Genomic DNA, 24,031 nt, shown 5'->3' with positions numbered 1-24,031 from the left:
CATGCTCTTGACTTCTGGTTTCTGGTCCAGCATGTATTGCGCTTGGGTGTCATCAGTCTGTCCTAACAACAAGAAAAACATTGAGCATAAAAAAATCAACAACTCTTGAGATCCAGCAGAGACCTTAGGTCACGGGGTAAACCACTGCCCCCAGAGTGGGAGAGTCAGACAGATACCGAGAGTCACAAGCTACTGGGGTAGAAGCCTTAGAACAGAACCCACCACGGGACCCAGTGCTGGGGCAGGAACCCTTCACCTGGAGCTGACACGCTGCTGGAGGCTCAAACTTGTGGACAAGTTCGAGAGGTAAAAACACCAGGGGGTGCCCAGCCGTAGGGGTGACCCCACTTTTTCCTGAGTTTTTTCTCATGCATATGTTATTTCCCCCACATGGGAAGGGGACACAGAAGCACAGGGACTTTAATTTTTTTAATTGAATTTGTAATAGTGAATAAATTTGTTCATTAGATTCAGAATTCAAAAAGCACAAAAGTGTAGTTTTTCTCTTATCCCCCATCTTTCAGGCACACCTCAGTTCTTGTTATTACATCTTTCCAGAGGTTTTATACACACACACACACAATCGCACTTTTTTCTCTTATTTTTTCCTTGTACTCCAATTTGATCCCTCCTCTATTTGGTAGCAGAATTGATCAACAGAACTGACATTTTCATGATACTGAATCTCCCAGTCCAAGAGCATGGTAACTTCCATATGTTCAGTCTTCTTTTGTGTTTCTTAGTCATGTTTCAAAGCTTTCTTCATAATAATCTCTCACATTTTTGTTGGCTTATAAAGATTCCCATATGTTATCTTCTTTTGTAGCTGTTGTGAGCGATAGATTCCTTCCTTGGTCTGCCACGTTAGACCTGCCCGCAGAGGACCAGTGGGGGCTCCCCTGAGTCCGTGTACATCAGCAATGGTTATTTCTCCTTGTGTAACCATAAGCCATAGGGGTGGTGATCTTGACTTCAAATTCACTGATTTCTGCAGGGAGGTAGCTAACACTTACTGAGTACCTAATATATGCCACATGTTATGCTGGTGTTTTAAATAAATGTATAATATGTATGTGAAGCAGATGTTACTGTCCTCACTTTACAGATGAAAAATCAGAAGTTCAAGGTCACAGAAGCAGTAAACTTTTGGACTCGAGAGCCATTATTTTCTACCACAACCCTGAGGGAACTATAGCAGGCAGTAAGTTCACTTGGCCATTGTTCAATATGAAATTTTCCCTCTCTCTTGCTAATTATATTCCACTTAAATGTATTTTATTAGGTAGATCAGATGCATTACAATGAATGTTTTTTAGATTATGAAGACAGCATACCTTTTACTAAATGATTATAAAGAAACTAAGTAATCATCCAAATGATTTCGAGATTGCATGTGTCAGTTTTGTTCATGCTTTCACTATTGCTTCCCCCAATTCTCTCAGCTTTCCCATAAATGCAGCTGGTATGCTTTCAAATCCTTCAGTGATGTGTTCATGGTACTGGATTTTACCCTGTATCAAAACAACAACAAACATAATAGATTAATTTCATATTCTAAATTATATACTCTTCTCACTGTAGCAACAAATTTATCAGTACATCATGGGAAACTTGGAACTAGGAAGTGGAGAGCCTGTCCTCTTTGAACTTACAGTCATTTGGGGGGCATGACCCACATACACAGTGTATGTAACAGATTACAGCACACATAAGAGTTTAATAATAGGCATCAGATCACAGCATAACAATACGAGAAATGTCACAAGGAAGCAATTAACTAATTTCTAAGTAAATTGAACAAAAAATTTAATAATGTAATGATCTCAGAAGAGGCGGAAGCATATGGAGCAGGGGACATCCTTGCAGGGTATCATCTGTGTTCATCTTTCCAGTAGCCCAATGCTGTAGCATCATTACCTCTGTTTGACCCCTGAAGAGGCAGAACCTGTTCAGGAAATGTAAATACGATGGCAGTCTAAAAATATGTCTTCCCTTCAAGCCAAGATTTGTTCAGTAAGTGTTTAACATTCATTTAGGAGTGTGGGAGGGAAGAGTTCATTTAGTGAAGAAGGATTTTCATTTCTCTTTTTTCTACAAGGCACAGTCTACTAAATAGAACTAATTCACATTCTCACATTATTTTAAAGAGGTCCTATGTGGAGACCTAAGTCACCTTATACTATTTTTCCCTAATGTATCCAGTGATGGTTTAGCATCCTTTATGGATTTATGGAGGGACTATTTATTTGCTTGAGGTCACTCAACTAGTATGTAGGGAAGCTGGGATTTGAACACTTAACTATCAATAGAAAGCCCCAGCTCACTCCTGTGCTTGAAGAGGCCAAGAACCTGGAAAGGGTCAAAAGCTATAATCAAAAGTTTAGAGGTTAAAAGTAGAGGGTGAATACTAATATAAAATGTTAATAATATGGGAAATTAGGATATAATAGAATACAGGGTATATGGGAACTCTCTACTCTCAGGAATTTTTCTGTAACTCTAAAACTATTCTAAAATAAAAAGTGTATTTAAAAAGGGGGGAGGGGGCTTCCCTGGTGGCGCAGTGGTTGAGAGTCCGCCTGCTGATGCAGGGGTCACGGGTTCGTGCCCTGGTCCGGGAAGATCCCACATGCCGCGGAGCGGCTGGGCCTGTGAGCCATGGCCGCTGAGCCTGCGCGTCCAGAGCCTGTGCTCCGCAACGGGAGAGGCTACAACAGTGAGAGGCCCGTGTATCACAAAGAAAAAAAAAAAAAAAGAAAGGGGGAGGGATGAGAAAGAAAGAAGTAGATGAGAGAGAAATTAAACCAATTCACTAGTTACTTAGAACAAAATTATAATTAGGTTCACTTTGTAGGAAGAAAGCATTTGGGACACCAGCACAGTGGTGTCTGCTGTCAGCTGTGATCACGTTTGATTTCACCAACAGGGACAAAGAGGCTACACACTGGGAACTCTAAACGCATCCCACTCTTCCCAGCTCCCTGGAAAGAGCCCAGCCCAGCACTCGGAGAGTGTTAGACTGGGAAAAACGCCAAGCTCCAGGGGATGCCAGGGGAGCCATCTATGTCTTTGAATTTGGAAATGATCAGGAAGCAAGGGGTTAGGAAGTATGGTACCACTTTTCTCCTGGGAAACGAAAATCATGCCACCTCGGTTATTCAGATTTCTGTTGACTAAAACTCCACATGGCGTAAGGTGGGAAAATGATCACAGCTCAGGACAAAGCGATTGGATTCTTCCTCTGGATCTATAAGGCATGGCTATAAGACGACTCCACTCGAGGACCTGGAAGAGCCATGGCAAAATATACGCCCCTCTAACACTCCTTCATCTTGACAATGTTCACCTAGTGCCTATTCAGACCATCCTGGGTGGTGTGGATACATCAGCAAACAAAATGCGTGAATATTGCTGCCCTCGGGGAGGTTACATTCTCATGGGAGGGAGACAGACAATTAAGTGAATTATAGTGTATATTATGTTAAAAGATGATAATTGCTATGGATCAAAGTAAGATAAGGAGGCTCAACCAGTGAAGGGGGATTGCAATATAAAATAGGGTCATGTTCAAAGCGTCCTCATTCAGAAGGCAGTTTTCAGCAAAAACTTGAAGGAGGGGGTGAGAATTAAGTAAGCAGTTACGGAGAAGTGGTGGGGTGTGGGGAGAGACAGTAAGCAATGAAACTAGAGAGGTAACGGAGGCCAGATAGTGTCCAGCCTCGCAGGGTTTATTCTAAGTGAAATGGGGAGCTTTGCAGGGTTTTGAGCGTAAGATGACTTGGTGTGATTTATGCTTTAAAAGATCACTCTGGCTGCTGTTTTGGGAATTGTCTGTAGGGGTGAAAAAGTGGGAGAGCAGCTTAGAGGCCACCACAACATCCAGGCCAGACAAGATGGTGGCCTAGACCAGGATGGTGGCAGTGGAGGAGGGGAAACAGGGCAGATTCTGAATGTATCTCCGAGGTTGGGCCACCAGAATTTGCTGACAGATTAGACATGGATATGAGAGAACGAAAGGAATCAAAGATAATTTCAACGTTTTTGAATTGAGCAACTAAAAAGGTTGTCATAACTGAGATGGTGCGGTCTATATATAGAGCAAGTTTGGCAGGAAAGATCAAGACGTTTTCGGTTTTTAACACTTTAAGACAGAGATGGAGAAGCGTATCGCACATCCAAGCACAGCTGCTGAACAGTCTAGAGCTCAGGGGAGAGATCTAGGCTGGAGACAGACAGTTGGGAGCTGTCAACATACTGATATTTAAAAGCAAGAGCGTGGGGCTTCCCTGGTGGCACAGTAGTTGAGAGTCTGCCTGCCGATGCAGGGGACATGGGTTCGCACCCCGGTCCGGGAGGATCCCACATGCCGCGGAGCGGCTGGGCCCGTCAGCCATGGCCGCTGAGCCTGCGCGTCCGGAGCCTGTGCTCCGCAACGGGAGAGGCCACAGCAGTGAGAGCCCCGCGTACCGCAAAAAATGAAAATAAAAGCAAGAGCATGAATGAGATAACAAAGGGCTGAGAGAGTGTGGACAGAGGAGAGAAGAGGCCCAGGGACCATGCATTGGGACACTGTTATTAATCTGGAGAGAAGAAAAGAAGCTAGCAGAGGAGTCTGAGGAGGACCAATCAGTGAGGAAAACCAAGAGCTAAGGGAAGCCAAAGGAAGCAAGGAGGGAGCGATGCTCTCTGTCAAATACCCTCCACAGCCAAATGACGTTAAGAGCCGATGACTGGAGTTCACAGTGTGAGGGGCATCGGCGACCTTGACAAAAGCTGTGTTGGTGGAATGGCGACAGTGCAAAATCCGACAGGCGGGTTTAAGAAAGAATGGAAAGAGGGGCTGCAGACAGTGAGTGCAGACAAGACTTCCAGGTATTTTGTTATAAAAGGGGGAGCAGTGAGATGAACCCATATTCCCAGTGGAAATGAAATCTGCAGCATCCAAAGGGAAGGGGATCTGGTGGAGGAGTGGCCCTGGAGCCTCTCACCTCTGAGACCCCTGTCAGCAAGCCTTTCAGAGCCTCTGGCGGACTTCTCCTTGCCAGCAGTAGACGGGGAGGCCTTCGAAGTGAAGCTCCTTAAAGATGACGGCCTCCGGGGTGGGCCTGTGAACAGGAGGGCACATTTGGGCAGCAGGGTCCAGGCGGGTGGCCGTGGTGAAAACACAGGTGGTACGAGGCGTGTCAGAGTTCTCCCAGTGCGCTCCCTTCTGTTTCCTCCACCCTTTCTGACCCACGGGACTGCCCACAAATCAACATGCACTCTGTGGTAGGCAGAATAATGGCCCCCAAAGACGTCCGCATCCTAATTCCCAGAGCCTGTGAATATGTTACCTTACGTGGCAAAAGGGGCTTTGCAGATATGACTACGTTAAGAACCTTCAGATGGGGAGATTATTCTATATTATACAGGTAGGCCCACACGAGGGCCCTTGTAAGGGAAAGAGGGATGCAGAAAAACTGGAGTCAGGAAAAAATATGTGATGATGGAAGCAGAGATGAGAGAGAGAGAGAGAGAGAGAGCGAGAGAGAGCGAGAGAGAGAGAAAGAGAGAGCGAGAGAGAGAGAGAGAGAGAGAGCGAGAGAGAGAGAGAGAGAGAGAGAGAGAGAGAGCGAGAGCGCGAGAGAGCGAGAGAGCGAGAGAGAGCGAGAGAGAGCGAGAGAGAGAGGAGGGAGAGAGGGAGGGAGAGAGAGAGGGAGGGAGAGAGAAAGGGACAGAGAGAGAGAGAGGGAGGGAGAGAGAGAGGGAGAGAGAGAGAGAGGGAGGGAGAGGGAGGGAGAGAGAGAGGGAGAGCGAGAGGGAGAGCGAGAGGGAGATTTGGAGATGCAGTGCTGCTGGCTTTGAAGATGCAGAAAGGGACTGTGAACCAAGGCACGCAGGCGGCCTCTGGAACTGGAAAAGGCGAGGAAACAAGTCTTGTTGAGCCTTCAGAAGGAATGCAGCCCTGCCGACCCATTTTAGACTTTTGACCTCTAGAACTGTAAGACAATAAATTTGTGTTGTTTTAAGCCACTGAGTCTGTGGTAATAGTTACAGCAGCCATGGGAAACCGACACACACGTGGAGTCCTTGTACAGGCCGGGCAGCCAGGAACTGTTCATCCGTCACCTGCCAGAAGCAAGGTCCACCAGAAGCTTCCCAAACAGTTCTAGGGAACAGAACGAGGTCCTGAAGATAACGTGTGAAACGTTTCTGTGCTGCTCAAGGGTGAATACCCTGATATTCACAATACTTAGCGTGTTCTTCTTTATGGCTCAATACAGTCATTTTATGGCATAAATCTATCAATTTCTGTTCTGTTCTCAAAGCGGATGCAAAACAACTGGTGTCCTCCCCTGGCCTACAAGCCAATAAGAGAATAGATCAAGGGGCTCAGCAAATCCCACACCTGCCCCTGCCCTCGCCATTTCAAGATACCAAGAGTTAGCCTGAAACAGTGGTTCTCACACTTTCCTAAGTGTCAGAATAACGTGGAGAGCTTGTGAAAAGCGATTGCTGGGCCCCTCACCGAGCTTCTGACTGTGGAGATGGAGTGGGCCCCGAGGATTTGTATTTCTAACAAGTCCCCAGGAGATGGTGATGCTGTTGGTCTTGGGCCCACACTTTGAGAACCACCAGCGTAGAAAAAGCACAGGGCTACCCTGCAGCCTGTAAAAAAGATAGTACTCTTCTGTGCGTGAGAGAAAAGGTTGTATTGGTTGCCTGGTTTATTTTCCCAAGGATCCTAAGTGACCAGAAACTGAGGGAATGGCACCTGAGCATAGTCTTACAAGTTCCAGGAAGTCAGGTGAAAATGCCCAGGGAACATCAGGGCCGGAAGAGCCCAGATGACTGGCAGAATCTAGCTTCGGCCTCCTTCATAACTGGCATTACTCAGGCCTCAAGTTCCCACTTGCTACTTTGAAGAAAGTAATGTCAGCAGTCAGAAAAGTAGGGCTTTGGGACTTCCCTCATGGCACAGGGGTTAAGAATCCACCTGCCAATGCAGGGGACATGGGTTCGAGCCCTCGTCCAGGAAGATCCCACATGCCGCAGAGCAACTAAGCCTGTGCGCCACAACTACTGAGCCTGCACTCTAGAGCCTGCAAGCCACAACTACTGAGCCCACACATTGCAACTACTGAAGCCTGCGCGCCTAGAGCCCATGCTCCGTAACAAGAGAATCCACCGCAATGAGAAGCCCACGCACCGCAAAGAAGAGTAGCCCCCGCTCACCACAACTAAAGCCCGCCTGCAGCAATGAAGACCCAAAGCAGCCAAAAAAAAAAAAAAGAGATAAAGAAGGAAAAGTAGGGCTTTGTCCTGAAGCAAAAGAAACTGATGCAAGATGAGTGAGACACGAGAGGTTCACATCCAAATGCTAGATTAGTCTTGCAGAAAGAGTGCTTCTCCGGAAGACTCACCCCAGCCATATTCCTCTTGGGTTAAGAAGTGGAGTCCTCATTTTCTCATCTTGGAAGAGGATGAAATACTGTTTCTGGGATTGTGCATGCTGATGGGGATGTGGTTTCTTTATTGCGAGTAGAAAACAAATGTGGCATGAAAGCTGGGGGAAACAAGTACTTGCCTCCGAGCTCTCCTAACAGTGAAATATGTTAGAATTTCTGGAGATCAGAGGCAGAGCAGAATCTCACTTGATTAAAATGGAATGGACAACGCCAGCTTGTCCACAAGGCCAGATAGGTCTCAAAAACCTGAGCCCTGAGCCGCTGAACTTGCAAAGACTAATTGCTTAAAAGCCTAGATCAAGTTACTGTATCCAAAATATTTGGCTGTGGTCAGGAAAATGCATCCTGGACCTCTGCTCAACTGGCAGGAAGATTTCCCAGGATGCTAGCTTAGCATCAATTAGAAAAATATGGGGGGAAAAAGTCCCTAATAAGATTGCCAGGTGCACCTGGAGTATCTTTCTTGGAGAAAGTAGCCTCTTTGATTTTTCACAACCCAACAGGGAATCTACAAGTGGGCCTTCCTCAGCCTCTTCCACTCCCACCCACCTGTCTCAGTGTAGCCGAGGTATTGTTAACTAGCAGGGTTATAAGGTTTCATTCCCACGAGTGAAGCCCATCATAGAACAAATGACCCATTTATTTGTGGTTGCCTGGATCCTAATGGTAATCTGGAAGATTCCTTTTTGTTCTTCTTTCTCCTTTTTTTTTTTTGCAGCATGTGGGATCTTCCTGGACCGGGTCACGAACCCGTGTCCCCTGCATCGGCAGGCGAACTCTCAACCACTGCACCACCAGGGAAGCCCTTTCTCCTTTTTTAAATTTTTAGACCGCAGGTAAATCTGTAATCTCACCAAGAGCACAGAATCATTTGTAGCAGAAGGGACTCTGTATGAGGAGTTCAGAAGATCTGCTTTTATTTTGAGTCTGTCGCTAATAGGATTGAAAGAGTCTCTGGTCCTTTTGGCCATCCATCTCCCCATCTGTAAAATAAGAGGCCTATAGGACATCTCTTAGAAAACTGAGATTTAATGAACATAGTTCTCTAGTTGATACTGCTTTTGGACTTATTTGGGCATGGAGGTGGGAGGGGAAGGTCTCAGCATAAGAGAGTGGAGAAGTGAGGGATGGAGGGCCTGGCAGCACACAGGAGAAGCAAAACAAGGACGTTCTAGGGATCGAGAGAAAACGCATGCCCCTTTCCTTTGTAGTGGAAATTGTCAGTTTGGTGCTGCTGCAGGAAACTCTGCCCACTACTGTCTGAAGGAAATGGCAGCCTGTTTTCCCTTCACCCACATTAAGCCACCGTCTACCCACCCCCAAACCTCCAGCACACCCCGAATATCCTGAAGAACCCTCATTTTTTCCAGCCAGGACAACGTGTTCTATTTCTAAATCAAATCATGGCTTTTCACAACTTTGCAGAAAACAGTAAGTAAAAAACTAAAACTTTTAATAACTCTGTTTCTTCCATATTTTCAGCGCCTGTTATTTCTCTATGTCAAAATCCAATATAAGCTGATTTAGCACAAATATACACAATTATATATTTTTAGTTTAATAAATACTATTTCATCAAGAATATTAGGAAATCTGTTAAATACTTTGATAGTCACTGGCCTACACCATATCTGTGAATCTCCTCCTTGTCCCGTCTTTCTACACCTGTGATCATGTGCGTGAGCTCATTACCTGGGGGAAGGAGGCTGGTTCTGTTATATGTAGAGATGGGCCCACGTATAGCAACAGCAAGTCTTCCAAATTTCTTAATCTGGGGGATAACAACGTTGGAAAACTCTACACCTACCTAAACAGACAGGGAAACAAAAAACCAAAACCTTTAAATAACCTAAACCCTAGAAGATTCAGGAGAATCATTAACTCACAATGATCATTTCACAATACTTGTTTTAGCAGCAATAACACTGATTAAATTAGCACCGCAGGGCAGAAAATCGCAGTTGGAAAGAGACGTTAGAAACTAGGCATTTTCATTTGACTGTAGAAATACACCTTATATAACTTGTAAATTTTACTTCATTATAATTTGGGGTTTTCTGACCAGTTCAGTAATCTCATTGCTTTATCTAAAAGTATGGAAAAATAACTCAGAAGCCATATATCAAGAACAAAGTTGGAGGACTCACAGTTTCCGATCTCAAAACTTACTACGAAGCTACATCAATCAAGACAGTGTGAGAACGGAAATATAGATCAATAGTACTAAACTGAGAGTCCAGAATAAGCCCTTACATTTACAGTCAATTGATTTTTGACAAGAGTGCCAAAACAATTCAACAGGGGAAAAAACAGTCTTTTTAACAAATGGTGCAGAACAACTGACATCCACACGGAAAAGAATGAAATAGGACTCCTCCCTTACACGATACATAAAAATTAACTTAAAACATGTCATAGGGCTTCTCTGGTGGCGCAGTGGTTGAGAGTCCACCTGCCAATGCAGGGGACACGGGTTTGTGCCCTGGTCCGGGAAGATCCCACATGCCGCGGAGTTGGCTGGGCCCGTGAGCCATGGCCGCTGAGCCCGCGCATCCGGAGCCTGTGCTCTGCAACGGGAGAGTCCACAACAGTGAGAGGCCCGTGTACCGAAAAAAAAAAAAAAAAAAAGTGTCATAGACCTAAATATAAGAGCTAAAACGATAAAACTCTTAGGAAAAAACCATAGGAGTAAACCTTTGTGACCTTGGATAAGGCAAAGGCTTCTTAGACATGACACCAAAAGCCTAAGCAACAAAAGAAAAAATAAATTGGACTTCATCAAAAATTTAAAACTTTTGTGTTTCAAAGGACACCATCAAGAAAGTGGAAGAAAAAGAAGGAAAGTGAAAGCAACTCGCAGAATAAGAGAAAATATTTGCAAACCCTATACAGGAGATATTATTACTAATGATCCTCATTTTGAGTATATGCCATAATTGAGAACTGGACTACTTGCTAAAATTTATTTATAACCCCAATACTCATAGAGCTTTCCCTGCTCATTTGCAGACATACACAGAGTGGCTAGTGGCAAAAGAGACACAAAGTTCCCAGCTGAGGTCAAAAAAGGCCAAGGGTCTGCCTTCTTTTTTTAGCTCTCATACTGAGATTACCAGAGGATGAAGACAGTAGGGGGCAGTGCAGAGTGGTTCAAGAAGCTCCAGCTCTGGGGCCAGCTGAATGGAGTATGAATCCCAACTGTGGGAGGATTAGTCCTGGGGCAGCCTCAGACAAGTTACTTAACACTTTTAAACAAAAATTTTCTCTTTTAAAATAAAAGAGAAGTTATAGGAAGGACTAAAGATTGTAATCTATGTAAGATATGTGCATGTGTGTGCACACTTCCAGTAGGAGCAATGGTTCAGTGTTTGTGGTGACTTTATAGAACATAAAGTTCTATAGGAACTTATAGACCGGGAATACTGAGAATTGACTGTATCTGATAAGGGACTTGGGTCCAGAATATATAAAGAACTCTGACAACTCAACAAATAACGCAACTGAAAATGGTCAAAGGATTTGAGCAAACAGTTCTCCAAAGAAGACATACAAATGGCCAATAAGCACATGAAAAGATGCTCAACATCACTAGCCATTGGAGAAATGCAAATCAAAACCACAACAAAATATCACTTCAAACTCACTAGGATAGCCACAATCAAAATGACAGATAATAAACGCTGCTGAAGATCTGGGGAAATTGGAACCCTTACAGATTGCTGGTGACAATGTAAAATAGTGCAGCCATTTTGCAAAATAGTATGGCAGTTCCTCAAAATATTAAATGTGGAGTTACCATATGACCCAGCAATTCTGATTGTAGTCAAGAGAAATGAACACATATATCCACACAAAAACTCGTACATGAATGGTCATAGCCAGCATTATACATAATAGCTGAGAAGTATGAATGACTCAATTGCCCATCAACCGATGGATGGATGAATAAAATGTGATATATCCATACAATGGAATATTATTTGGCCATAAAAAGAAATGAGGGACTTCCCTGGTGGTGCAGTGGTTCAGAATCTGCCTGCCAATGCAGGGGACACGGGTTCGATCCCTGGTCCAGGAAGATCCCACATGCCGCGGAGCAAATAAGCCCACGTGCCACAACTACTGAGCCTGTGCATCTAGAGCCTGTGCCACCACAATGAGAAGCCCACGCACCACAACGAAGAGTAGCCCCTGCTCACCGCAACTAGAGAAAGCCCACTCGCAGCAACAAAGACCCAATGCAGCCAAAATAAATAAATAAATAAATTTATTTTTAAAAAAAGAAAATGAAGTAACATTGCAAATCAACTATATTTCAATAAAATTTTTTAAAAAAGGAATGAAAAAATGATACATGCTACAATATGGATGGACCTTGAAAACATGCTAAGTGTAAGAAGCCAGTCACAAAATATCACTTTTGGGGGGACAAAGGGGAGTGACTGCTAATGAACACAAGCATTTCTTTTCAGGGTGATGAAAATGTTCTAAAATTGTGGCAAGAGTTGTACAATTCTGTGAATACACTAAAAATTACTGAGTTCTATGCTTTAAACAGGTAAATTATATCTCAATAAAGCTGTTTTTTAAAAAAGGCATATGTGCTTTCTTCATATATTTTTAGATGGAAACTCTAGAAGTAGATTCCCTCATATAGTACTTAGTTGCTTTGCTAGTAAATCAGATATTAAGTCCAATTTGTACTTACATTATCAAAATCACAATCATAACCCTCAGGAAAGGCTTTTTGCAAAGTTTCTTCCAAAGACTTTACTGTTTTGTAGTTAAAGGCAACATCAAATCCATACTTTTCAAGGCAGGCAACCCTTTTGTCAGACCCTGCTGCTCCAACAACTTTGCAGCCTTAAATGGGGAGAAAAATGGAAACCATTTATAAACCACAAGCATGGGCCAAGTCTATCCTCCTAGTCTAGAATGGCCAGGTTCCTCCAGAACACCCTCCTAGGTGCTGAGCCACATATATAATGGGCCAACAGACCCCCTAGGCGAAATTCGTCCCTAAACTAGCCTATGATACAACCCAACCATCACTTCAGCTTGCCTCTGACCACCCCACTGATCCCTCCTATGTTTAGGTGGTTTGCAGCTCATTTCAACCTGCTGGCTTGACTCTCCTGTTTCTTTATGTTGGGGCTTCTTCTCCCTTGCAATGACTTGCATGCTATCTCTTGGTGCAGTGACTCTTTAGACTATAATGTTGGCTCTGCCCTGGGACTCTCATATCAAAGACAGCCGTCCTGGTAACTGCCCCGTGTTCTGTGATTTGGCCCAAAGCGTTGGACTAGGTGCTGCCTAATCATAGAGGAACTGGAGTGCATCCTGAGAAGCACTTTCAGGTTGAGACTAGAGCTTATACTGGTACATAGAGAGTAGATCTTCAGAAAGCTCTCTTCTATTCTGAATGTATCGTGAAGACCAGAATATCAGCCTCTGTTCACTCTCAATTGGGGAAAGGCCTTTGGGTTTGTACATGTATCTGTACAAACGACTGCCATATGCTTTTTCCATTCCTTCATGATTCAAGAAAAAACAATTTTGCAAAATCTCTTATCCTTGGTCCTTTTGCCTTCTAACCTTATACTCTCATAAGATGATCTCATTTACTCTTATGACCTCACTATCACCTTCATGCAGATGATTCCCTTGTTTATTAACTCCAGCCATGCATCTCTCCTGAGTTCCAAATCAATATTTCCAACGACCTATAACAATCTTCACTTGGAGAGCCTAAGGGGCCTCATAATCAATGTGTCTAAAATGGAATCTTTTTTTCCCTTGCTTCTTACCTGTTGTTCCTCCTCTATTCTCTATTGTAGTGGGTGAGACCACGCAGTTATCCAAACCTGAAACATGTGGGTCAAAGGAGATGCTTTCCTTTCTCTTGTTAGCCACATCCAATCACCAGGTGTTTGTTCTTTTTCAACAAATATCCTTAAAAGCTGCCTCTGACGTCCCATCTTCACTGTCAGGGTATCATAATTTTCATCTGAATTATTGTAAGAGCATCCTAATCTGACTTCTTGTTTCTAGTATTGTGTCCCTATGAACTATTCACCTCCCAGGGTCAAAAAGATTTCTCTAAAATGCAGAATTAATCATGTCATTCCTCCAAGGATTAAGCACAAACTTCTTAGCATGGCAGTCTCTAATGGAGTTTCTAAAAGAATAGGTTTAAGAATGAGTCCTATCAGGACTTCCCTGGTGGTCCAGTGGTTAAGACTCTGCGCTTCCATGGCAGGGGGCACAGGTTTGATCCCTGGTTGGGGAACTAAGATCCCACATGCTGCATGGCACAGCCAGAAAAAAGAAAAAGATAAGAAAAGGGAGAGAGACGGCTCTTCCCTAATTAAAAAATATGTCCTATCAAATTTTTGAAATAAAAATCCCTTGAAGTTTTAATAAAACATTTAAAATTTGAATTTTGGAAGTATTACTAATTCATTTTGTTAAGTCTAGCATAACCCAAAGCTAAACACTGATAAGTTCCAAACAAAAAACTTTAAACCAAACTCACCTATGAATATAGATGCAAAAATTCTATATGAAATGTTATTAAATCAAATCCAAAAGTATAAATTCATAATACACCATTGGTAAATAACGGTTATTTCAGAATGCTATTATGGTTTAACATTAGAAAACTAATGTAATTCCTTAACTGCAAAATTTGCAACCTGTATGACAGCCTCATCTCTTTATTTGTATTCCAAGCTCCCATTAGCACTGGAGACCAGCCCAAACCCTTGGCTGCTGGTTGTAGTCCTGTACTCATCTGTATTCTCCCCAACTCTTTCCCTAGAAACTAGATCCTGCATCCAACATCCAGCCTCTGGCAAAGGATAAGCCAAACCAGATCACCTTGGAACATTTCCACTATGTGATACATCCTGACCATGTGTGAGCTGCCTGATGTCTTGCACCCCTACCATCAAATCAGATCTCTTGAGCACAGACACCTGTCCAGATCAGAGGCAATGTTTCCATGCCCTGCGTGCCTCCCATGAGTTAGTTCCCAAGCTGAGGCCCCACCGCTCTGGGCTGACTGCAGTAGCCTTTGCAATGGGGCTGTGTGGGTGATGACTCTTGGTTGGCTGATATCAAGTCCCTCTTTTAATTGTTGGGGGCAATCATGAAGAAAGGAGATTAAGTTGTAACAAGAAAAGTTCAGTAAAAACTATGAAAATAGTTACTGCTTACAAATTCACTACTCTAGCAGAGGCCATTCCTGACTTGAGACCTGCAGTGGTATCAAATTACAATGTTCAGGTCATCTTTGCTGCGCCATTTTCCCCATTCCCCCCACGTTTCTCCATCATTCCCCATCTCCAGCTTCTCAACGAAATCGACTAGTAGACCAAACTCCCTGAGACGACAAAAGGTCTGCTGTGTTCACCTCTGCATTCCCAGGGCACGCTGTGGGCTCTGAGTAAATGTTTGTTATGGAGGAAGACACTTACCTTGAGCTTAGCGATCTGCCCCACAACGGAGCCCACTGCTCCTGCGGCCACGTTCACCAGCACTGTTTCTCCACCCTGCACACCAGAGATGTCAAGCAGGCCAGAGTAGGCTGTTAGGCTAAGGGAAGAAAAGTAAGGCTATGGGGATAAATTTGTTTCTTTCCCCTGTATCTCATTTATATATACCCTGAAGGCCTTCTCAGCAGCTCAGTGCCATGGGTCCAGGTAAAAGACAGAAAATATAGGAAATGGATATTACTAGCCACTAATGGTCCACCTCCTCCTTCTTTACCTCCAGGAGAGGAAAAAAGATGATGGGAACTAGGGAGGGAACAGAGAGGTGGCTGGAAGGGGGGGAAGCATCCTGTCCACTCCCAGGCCAAGTTTCAGGGGTGAAAGAAAATAGATCCCCTTAAACTGTAGGGATCCAAGAACAGAGAGCTTATGCCTCATTCCTATGTAAGTTCTAGGGAGATGGCGAGCTTCATGGGGAAAGCCTCCATGACATCATAAACAGATGTAACGGTATATGGTGTCTAGGCCTGAGAGGGTCAGGAAGAAACACCTTGAACTTCCCATGGCTCCAGAGTGGTATGAAAGAACGTCTGCAATCTCCCCACCTCATCCCTAGTGAGATGCCGAAGTTAGCTTGCAGGGAAACGACTAGTGGGCCTGCAAAGATGCAGCTCACATAGCACCAATGGGGATTATTAGGTCAAGAAACCACCACAGTTCAGTGGATTTCCAGCTTGGAAGGGGATGTGGCTGCGGACTCAATGAGAAAAGTTACACTTTTTTTTTTTTTTTTTTTTTTGCGGTACGCGGGCCTCTCACTGCCGCAGCCTCTCCCGTTGCAGAGCACAGGCTCCTCCGGACGCGCAGGCCCAGCGGCCATGGCTCATGGGCCCAGCCGCTCCGCGGCATGTGGGATCCTCCCGGACCGGGGCACGAACCTGTGTCCCCTGCATCGGCAGGCGGACTCTCAACCACTGCACCACCAGGGAAGCCCGAGAAAAGTTACACTTTGAGAGGGGGGGACCAACGCACAACTAAGATCAAAAGCAAGAAGTTGTCCCCCCTCTACTGGGTTTGTGTTAGCCCTGTGAGCTTTGCATCAACCCTACGGAGAAGACAAAGGAAATTATGAGTTTTAAACCTGAAATGATGGGAGAAATCACTGGCTTAACGGAGGTTTTATTTTGTTACACCAGCTTGAGATAGAAATGAAGTACAGGAGTAGAAAAATTTTAAGTTCTATTTTTTCACCCCTGAGTCTGAGCCCATGAAATTTATACCCATTATAGTGATTGTTAAGCCACTGGCAAAAATTTCAGACAATTCACATAAAGCCATTTCTGTGTAAAACAAAACTACACGTTGGCGTGACTTAAGCTTATTCAGCCGTGACTACATCTGAGGGCTCGTTAGAGTTGGGCATTGAAGGGAAAGCAGTGAAAGGCAAACAGCACTTCTTCTGAGGATCCAAATATCTAATATTCCCTTAACCCACTGTTTTCAAAAGATGGATGGAACACCACTTGTCTCAGAATCACCTGTAGCTTTATTAAAAATTTAGATTCCCAGACCCTGCCTCAAACCCACTGATTCAAAAATACTGGGATGTGGATATATGAATTTGAATAGGACTCTAGGTGATTCTTATGAATGCAAGCAACTGAGAACCACCGCCTTAATGAATGCTGATATCCGAGTATGCTAGGCAAGTTAGCCTAACCCCCAAAGAGAAGCAGAAGGTACATTTTCAGATTGGGTCATTCCACCCATGAGAGCCCGTACACCCCCTCCCCCAATCTCCCATCTAGATGTTTGCAACATCAGCTTTCAGTTAGACATACTGACCTAAGATGTACAAGGTCTTTCCCAAACATCACCTCCTTTTAAAAGTAAAATGGAGGTAGGATGAAGAAGCCAGCAGTAAAGAAATCCTAGAGGGAAAATGAAAGGTATGCTTTGGACGAAGGGGGACTGGATAGAATCAACAGGTTGGAGAGCAAAACACTTGAACTGTTCCAGCTTAACAAGAAGACAAGAGATCCTATAGAAGGAAATAATGCAATACTTTGGGAGGATGTTAAATCTTTGGAGCCTGGACAGCTGAAAGACCCTAGGTTTCAAAGTTCAACTTCTTTTATAGTTTATAGCAGAAGTTCCAGCATTCTGGAAGGGTTGACCCATCCCACTGGTAAGGCGCATAATGGCAGGAATTGTCAAAGAATTGGTGGTGTGTTGCTCATGGAGGCTAGAAACATGGCATATGTAACCCCTCTCCCTCAATCTTTGAGAACCACTGGTATGAAGCTGATTACCTGGAGTAGAAGCATACTCCTTAGGGGCTTGAAACGGGTGAATGAGAAATATACCCACAAAGGAATAGATTATCCTCTATTTTTAGAATTCAAATCTCCTAATGTTTTACCAATTACTTTCTCTCCAGCTAAGTCATGGGAAACTGGCTCCTTGGTTTCCTCATGTCCGCCTTCACCCCCGTGCTCCTACCCCCAGCTCACCATTTAGAGAAGGATGGGTGGGATAACAAGGTGGGAGAGGAAGAGCTCTCACTGGTAGAGGGTACAGGCAGGCAGGACAGACCGGAAAGGGCTGTCATTCTGTTTACTGCCTTAAGCATCCTCTAATTTCACAATGTCGTCTCTTGGCTGTGGCAATTCTGAGGAGCTCAAATCCTGTGTGTTATATGAACTTGGGGGGTATGGGACTGGTTTTGCTGGAGGCTGATCATTTGGGGATATATATATTTCCGTTTCATTCTTTAGAAGTCCTTCAAAGGGTGAAAAGAAAGAGGGAGGAAGGGTGGGAAGAAGGAATGAAGAAAGAAAAGGATCACACAACCTGGAGAAATTACTTAGAGAAACTTTCCAGGCTAGGAAAATTTGGGGGACTTCAAAGGGAATTCAGGTGACCTTGCTTCTCCAGGACATGAGAGGAAAACTTGAGGTGCAAAGTGCAGCTGGGCCCTGGAGGGCAGACACAGGATGAACTGACCAGGAGTCTTCCTGAGGGATAAGGCCAAGAGACACTTGAGTGTTTTAAATCTGCACCACACTGACTGTACAACTATACTGTGATTCATCTCAGTTATTTGAACTTCAGATCCCCTGACACCTCTGGAAACTCAGATGTGGAAAGGAGGTGAGGTATCAGAGACAGTACAGAAAGGCCAAGGTACACTGAACTCCTTTTCCCTTTTTAAACTCTGAAATGGAGGCAGACATGAGTGAGGGGTGAAGCCAAGACCTTTCCAGGGACAGAAGGAGCTGGTTTCTTCGTGTCACACCGTTTGCCAGAGGCTTGAGAGGGACTGTGCTTCCTCTCCCTCCCATGCTGCCCCTCACCAGCACTTTCTCTTTGTACCTGATTTCCCCTCTCTCTCCTTCAGTCCCAAGGCTAACTCTAGCCCCTCTTCTTCCCTTCTTAGTCCCATCATCCTTTCTAATCAGCCCCTGAGCCTAGAACGTCTCGAGTCTCTTCTCGTTGATCAAGTTCTGGACCAACCATTTTGGAAAACCAGGATATCAGGGATTCAAATGAGTGAAATAAACCCATGAAACTCACCTGGGCATGCCAACCATTCCCAGAGCCAAAGACAGTGGTAACGTGTCCGGCCACTCTGCAAGCAGCTTTTCCAGGTTTTTCCCATCAGAAATGGAGTGCGCCGTCCAGCCGAAGGAGCCACTACAGTTGTTCCTGCTGGGAAGGCTGAGTTCTTACTTTCCACAACCCTGAAAGAGACAGCACATTCAGATATGGGAAACCCCTTTCCTTTCAAGTGAGTCCGATGCTGCATGGTTAGTGGTCACAAAGGGGTATTGAGTTTCATGTTCCGTGATTTAATACCCTACCACATCTCTCCATCTGAATTCTTAGTCATTGGTGTCTCCTCCTCAAGGAAAAATATGGGCCCTCAGAGAGGAATTCTCGACTGGTCCAGCATCTGTCCCTGTCGTCACTCACTCTTCTCTCTAAGCAAGAGGTGTTCATCCTCTGGCTCGAGGTGATCTGGACATCAGCCTCTTCTCTTCTTCAGAGGCTACCCTCCATTTCTTAGCCCTTCCTCTCTTTTGAATCCTCAACATTCTCCTCTCTTACTGTCCCTTTCTTACAATCTCATCCTATCTCTACCTTGTCTCTCTCTCTCCTTTTTTTTTTTTTTTGTTTGTTTGTTTTTTTTTGCGTTACACGGGCCTCTCACTGCTGTGGCCTCTCCCACTGCGGAGCACAGGCTCCGGACGCGCCAGCCCAGCGGCCATGGCTCACGGGCCCCGCCGCTCCACGGCATGTGGGATCCTCCCAGACCGGGGCACGAACCCATGTCCCCTGCATCGGCAGGCGGACTCTCAACCACTGCGCCACCAGGGAAGCCCCTCTCTCTCTTCTTTTAACAGCCAAATTTCTTCACTTCCCATTCACTTGATAACCCAATGCAACCTGCCTTCCACCCCCACTGTTGGAAGCAACCTAAATGTCTATCAACAGAGGAATGGATAAAGAAGATGTGGTACATATATACAATGGAATATTGCTCAACCATAAAAAGGAACAAAACTGGGTCATTTGTAGAGATGTGGATGGACCTAGAGAGTGTCATACAGAGTGAAGTAAGTCAGAAAGAGAAAAATAAATATCGTATATTAACGCATATATGTGGAATCTAGAAAAATGGTATAGATGACCTTATTTGAAAAGCAGAAATAGAGATACAGATGTAGAGAACAAACGTATGGATACCAAGGGGGAAAGCGGGGGGGTGGGAGAAATTAGGATATTGGGATTGACACATACATACTATTGATACTATGTGTAAAAGAGACAACTGATGGGAACATACTGTATAGCACAGGGAACTGTACTTAATGCACTGTGGTGTCCTAAATGGGAGGGAAACCCAAAAGGGAGGGGGTATATGTATATGTATGGCTGATTCGTTTTGCTGTGCAGTAGAAGCTAACACAACATTGTAAAGCAACTATACTCCAATAAAAATTAATAAAAAAAAAAAAAAAACATAAGCCAGGTACCACTGGGTACTTGTTACCCAAAACACTAGATACACAAAAAGGGATGCTAGTTAACATTTGGAAACATATTTTTCACTTTAGATTTTTTTTTTTTTTTTTTTTTTTTGCAGTACACGGGCCTCTCACTGTTTTGGCCTCTCCCGTTGCGGGGCACAGGCTCCGGACGCGCAAGCTCAGCGGCCACGGCTCATGGGCCTAGCCGCTCCGCGGCATGTGGGATCTTCCCGGACCAGGGCACGAACCCGTGTCCTCTGCCTCAGCAGGCGGACTCTCAACCACTGCGCCACCAGGGAAGCCCTCACTTTAGATTTTAATCTCTACCATCAACTATGAAAAAAATTATTTAAAAGAATGATGGCTGCATTGTTTACCTAGGCAAAAAGTTACTGAGTCAGTGGCCAGTGAAAGCGTGTATTCTCTCCTCTCACTGAACTGTTTACTGAGTACACACGTTTGAGTCGACTGCAGATTACCTAAATTAAAAGAATATAGGTAAAGGAAAGGCAAGAAAACCTAATTTTAGTCTTAGCGTCTTTCTCTACCCAAATTATTTGCCAGTAGTGAAATGGAGAAATTCGAGCTTGGCTTCTTTCTTCTTTTAAGTTTTTGGGAAGGAATTCTGGTGACCAATGAGAGGTAAATTGTGCACATGAAGATAGGGGATGGTTGTAAAGTAAAGGGGCCAGGGTAATCCCTCACTGCTCCGCTCAGACTTTCGCCTGAAAAAGATGAGCATCCGTGAATCCCATCACTGACATCCTTCTGGGAGAAACGGGGAAGCCATAGCGTCTTGAATCAGCTGGATATTTTAAAAGATTGACCACGTCAAACTAGAGTCCAGTGCACAACATAAGAATTTTCTGGAGGAAAATAATACCTCATATAAGGTTCCACAGTGAAGAACAAAGCTTCCAGCAGGACCTCTACAAAATAAAGCATTCCACAGGCAATTAGAAACCCTGGCCTGATGCCTCGTCTCTGGCCTTCTAAATAAACACAGACAATCTCTCTGCTTCAGGGTTGCCCTCTCATCTGTGCTTCCTACTGAAGAGCCAGGAAGAGCTCTCACCTTGGGCTCAGTCCAGTTAATAGAAGTAAAAATTATTTTTTAAATTTTTAAATAAAATTTAAAATTATGTTTGTTTACTCAGCACTCACTCCATGCTTTACATAGATTATTTCACACGATGTTCTGAACAATTATTGTTTCCATTTTATTTAAGCTTAGGTTAAGTATCTTGACCAGGGCCACATCTGTAACCACTGTGTTACAGGGCTCACATAGGGTTTTATTACCAGCCTCAGTTAGTATTAAAAAATACATGCATTTTGCTGGAGTGACCCTCATGCACCCATCCTCGGGAATTTTGGTTCTGAGTTCCAGGTTATCCCAACCTAGATGGGATCGATAACTTTGCCATGCTACTTAATTGCATGCCCTTTTCTCAAAGCTTACCTACCTGAAAATAGCCCTTAAAGACACCCTTTAGCAAGTGCTCTGCAAAGCTTATCTCCAAACATGTGATGGGATGTGTCGCCATTTCTCTCCCTTCAATTTCTGCAGGGATATTGTCTGCTCACAGGGATAGTCTGAGGTCTTCACACTGCTGCTAGGCAGTTCTTGCCCTACTGTCATCGTGGGGCTCACTGGGACAGAGAGGAAATACTCCTCATGGGCTAGCGAAAGTCAGGAAGAACAATGCACCCAAGCATGCGTTTCAGGGAAGTTTCAAGGGAAGTAGAGGGATCTTCTAACTTGACATTGAGGCTTCACACACACAGCCTTGAAAAGGTCTCTGTGGCCATTTGCACAAGGGCCACAGATACCACCCATCCCTGTGTGTGGGCTTCTTTCCCGTCCTCCCATCAAGAAGTCTACTGCCATACCTTGAATCTGGGCTTGCTTTGATGAACATCATATTAGCAAAGATGATATAAGTAGAGGTTTGAAAAGTGCTTGCATATTGGATCTTGCCAATTCCTGCTGCTCTAGATTTATGAAATCACAGTGAAAACAAAGAGCTCAAACCAGCCAGCTAGAGAGGCCACAGAGAGGAGAAGTGAGGCGTGCACCTGAGCAGTGGCTAACATGACATGTGAGTGACGACCATCCTAAGTTAACCATTTAGCCCAGATGAGACCTACACAAGGCCCACCAACTTAACCCAGCCCAAACTGCCAACCCACAGAACTGTGAACTAATAAATGACTGTTGTTTGAAGTCAATAAATGTGGAGGTAGTTTGTTACCCAGCAAAGGCAAACTGATATAGTCTCTTCCAACTTAAATGTAATGAGTATGACTTACCTCTATTTTTTAAGGGTGGGAGTACGACTGTCTTCAATTCAAAGTCACTATTAGTAGTGTTTCTTCAGGGTCCAGCTCTTAGCATGAACCATCCTGAAGCTCCTAGAACACAGTAAACATGTAGTCAATGCCATGAAGTGACTGGATTCTTATGGCTCCCAAGTGTTGCACTGAGGCCACACAGCAGGGTCTACCCGTCATCAACTTTACCATTATCGTTTAACGTCAATCACGTTTATTTAGCAGTATTCACTGTTTCTATTGGTGTGTTAAGCACGTCATACTTATCATCTCAGTTTATCCTCATAATCTCCCTATAAGATAGGTATTATTATCATTGCCAGTGCACAGTTGTGCAGAAGAGGAAACTGAGGCTACCTTATAAGTCTCCAAGGCAAGGAACAATGTTAACCCACACGAATTCTTCCTAGCCACTGCTAAGGTTTCGCTAGGGCACTGAACAACTACCTGGAGTGCAAATACCCCATTTCTCTCCTCATATGAAGCGAATTCTAAGAAAAAGCATCAAACACAAAGAACCGACGTCCATGCACATCTTTTCCAAGGGCCAGAGCGCTGCGTTCTAAGGCAAGCAGTCTCAGGAACACCTGACAGCCGCCGGGTGGCGCTGCGCTCAGCCCCATTTTCAGGCGCGAGTTTTCTTTGGCACCAACGGGGAAATCAATTTGGGTCTGTTTGGGTTTAAACTTGCCTGCAGACAAGGCCAAGAGAAGATGATTCAGGCGGCCCTGAGCTCTCAGGGCATTTTGCTTGGAACGATCGAGGTGGTTCGACCCGAAACCTTCCTGTTCCTACTTGTCTTTTTTTCCCAAAAAAGGCAGCCGCTGAGAATTCTGGACTCGCCATAAGTCCAGAAGCACCCGTGGAAAGGGCGCGACTGCAGAGGCAGGCGAGGATCAGGACGAGCCCCCCCCGCTAGAGGAAAGGGGCCAGGTGGGATGCCCGGCCCAGGCGCACTCGCCCCCGGATCCCACCTCCTCGCCGCGCCCATACCCGTCCGTTAAATGAATTCCGACCCCTGCCTTTCTTCTCCTTCCACACTTGTCCCACTTTTGTAGTCCCGCACGTTCCTTCGCCAGCCCCCTCCCAGGTGCAGGCAGCTATGCCAGGCACCCAAAATACTGCCAGGCCACGCCCTTCCCTCCGGCAGCCGTCTCCGATCTCTCCAAGAACCTGCACGGGCCAGGAAGCATCGGCCCGGGCGTCCTGCTTCCAAGTTTCTTCCGAGGGCAAGACGCAGAGGTTACTCAGCACTAGGAGAGGGCGAGCAGCACGCAAACGCTCCGCCACAGGGGAGTCTAGATTCTAAAACTGTGGGGTGGGGATATTTACTTACCAACGTCCGCAGGCTCCATTACCTAAAGGGAGCAGGGGGACCAAGGCGGGTTCCCCCAGCGGCCGCGGCCGGGGGGCTCCTCCTCAGTCCCGCAGCTTGCCCGGCGTCCACGCCCCGACCCTGGCACTCGGGTGCTGGCCCCGTGCCCGCCTGCCCCCAGGCTCCCTGATGAACACCTCTTTACCCTGCAAGAGCCAATTCAAGGCTCACCTACTCAGTGAGTCTCAGACTCTCCCGGGCAGGAGTTAGCGCCCCTGCAGCTAGGGCGCCCCACCCCGCCGCAGCCCTGCAACACCCAGCCCTTGGTAGGGCCTTTCCCCGCCGACTCCTGGAGGAAAGGTGGAGCCAGGGAGGCGGTGTGCGCAAGGCAAAGGTGCCCGGGCTCGG

At 45.2% G+C, this 24,031-nt stretch overlaps 1 protein-coding gene across 1 annotated transcript; it reads right to left on the bottom strand.

Moving 5' to 3' along the window:
* PTGR1 (prostaglandin reductase 1) lies at positions 1–23,759 on the bottom strand. The gene is given in 15 exon segments (XM_060153338.1): positions 1–62; positions 1,335–1,511; positions 4,989–5,023; positions 5,026–5,105; positions 9,134–9,255; positions 12,157–12,311; position 14,211; positions 14,927–15,044; positions 18,518–18,629; positions 18,632–18,684; positions 19,308–19,355; positions 20,858–20,903; positions 22,288–22,343; positions 22,345–22,389; positions 23,645–23,759. Coding segments are annotated over 13 exon segments (966 nt in total). The 5' UTR covers positions 22,380–22,389; positions 23,645–23,759; the 3' UTR covers positions 1–62; positions 1,335–1,406.
* Between the last annotated feature and the right edge of the window lie 272 nt (positions 23,760–24,031).

The sequence above is a fragment of the Lagenorhynchus albirostris genome, chromosome 7 (assembly GCF_949774975.1).
Source record: "Lagenorhynchus albirostris chromosome 7, mLagAlb1.1, whole genome shotgun sequence".
Taxonomy (NCBI): Eukaryota; Metazoa; Chordata; class Mammalia; order Artiodactyla; family Delphinidae; genus Lagenorhynchus; species Lagenorhynchus albirostris.
The sequence above is the reverse complement of the archived record's forward strand: the minus strand, read 5'-3'. Positions and strand labels throughout refer to the sequence as shown.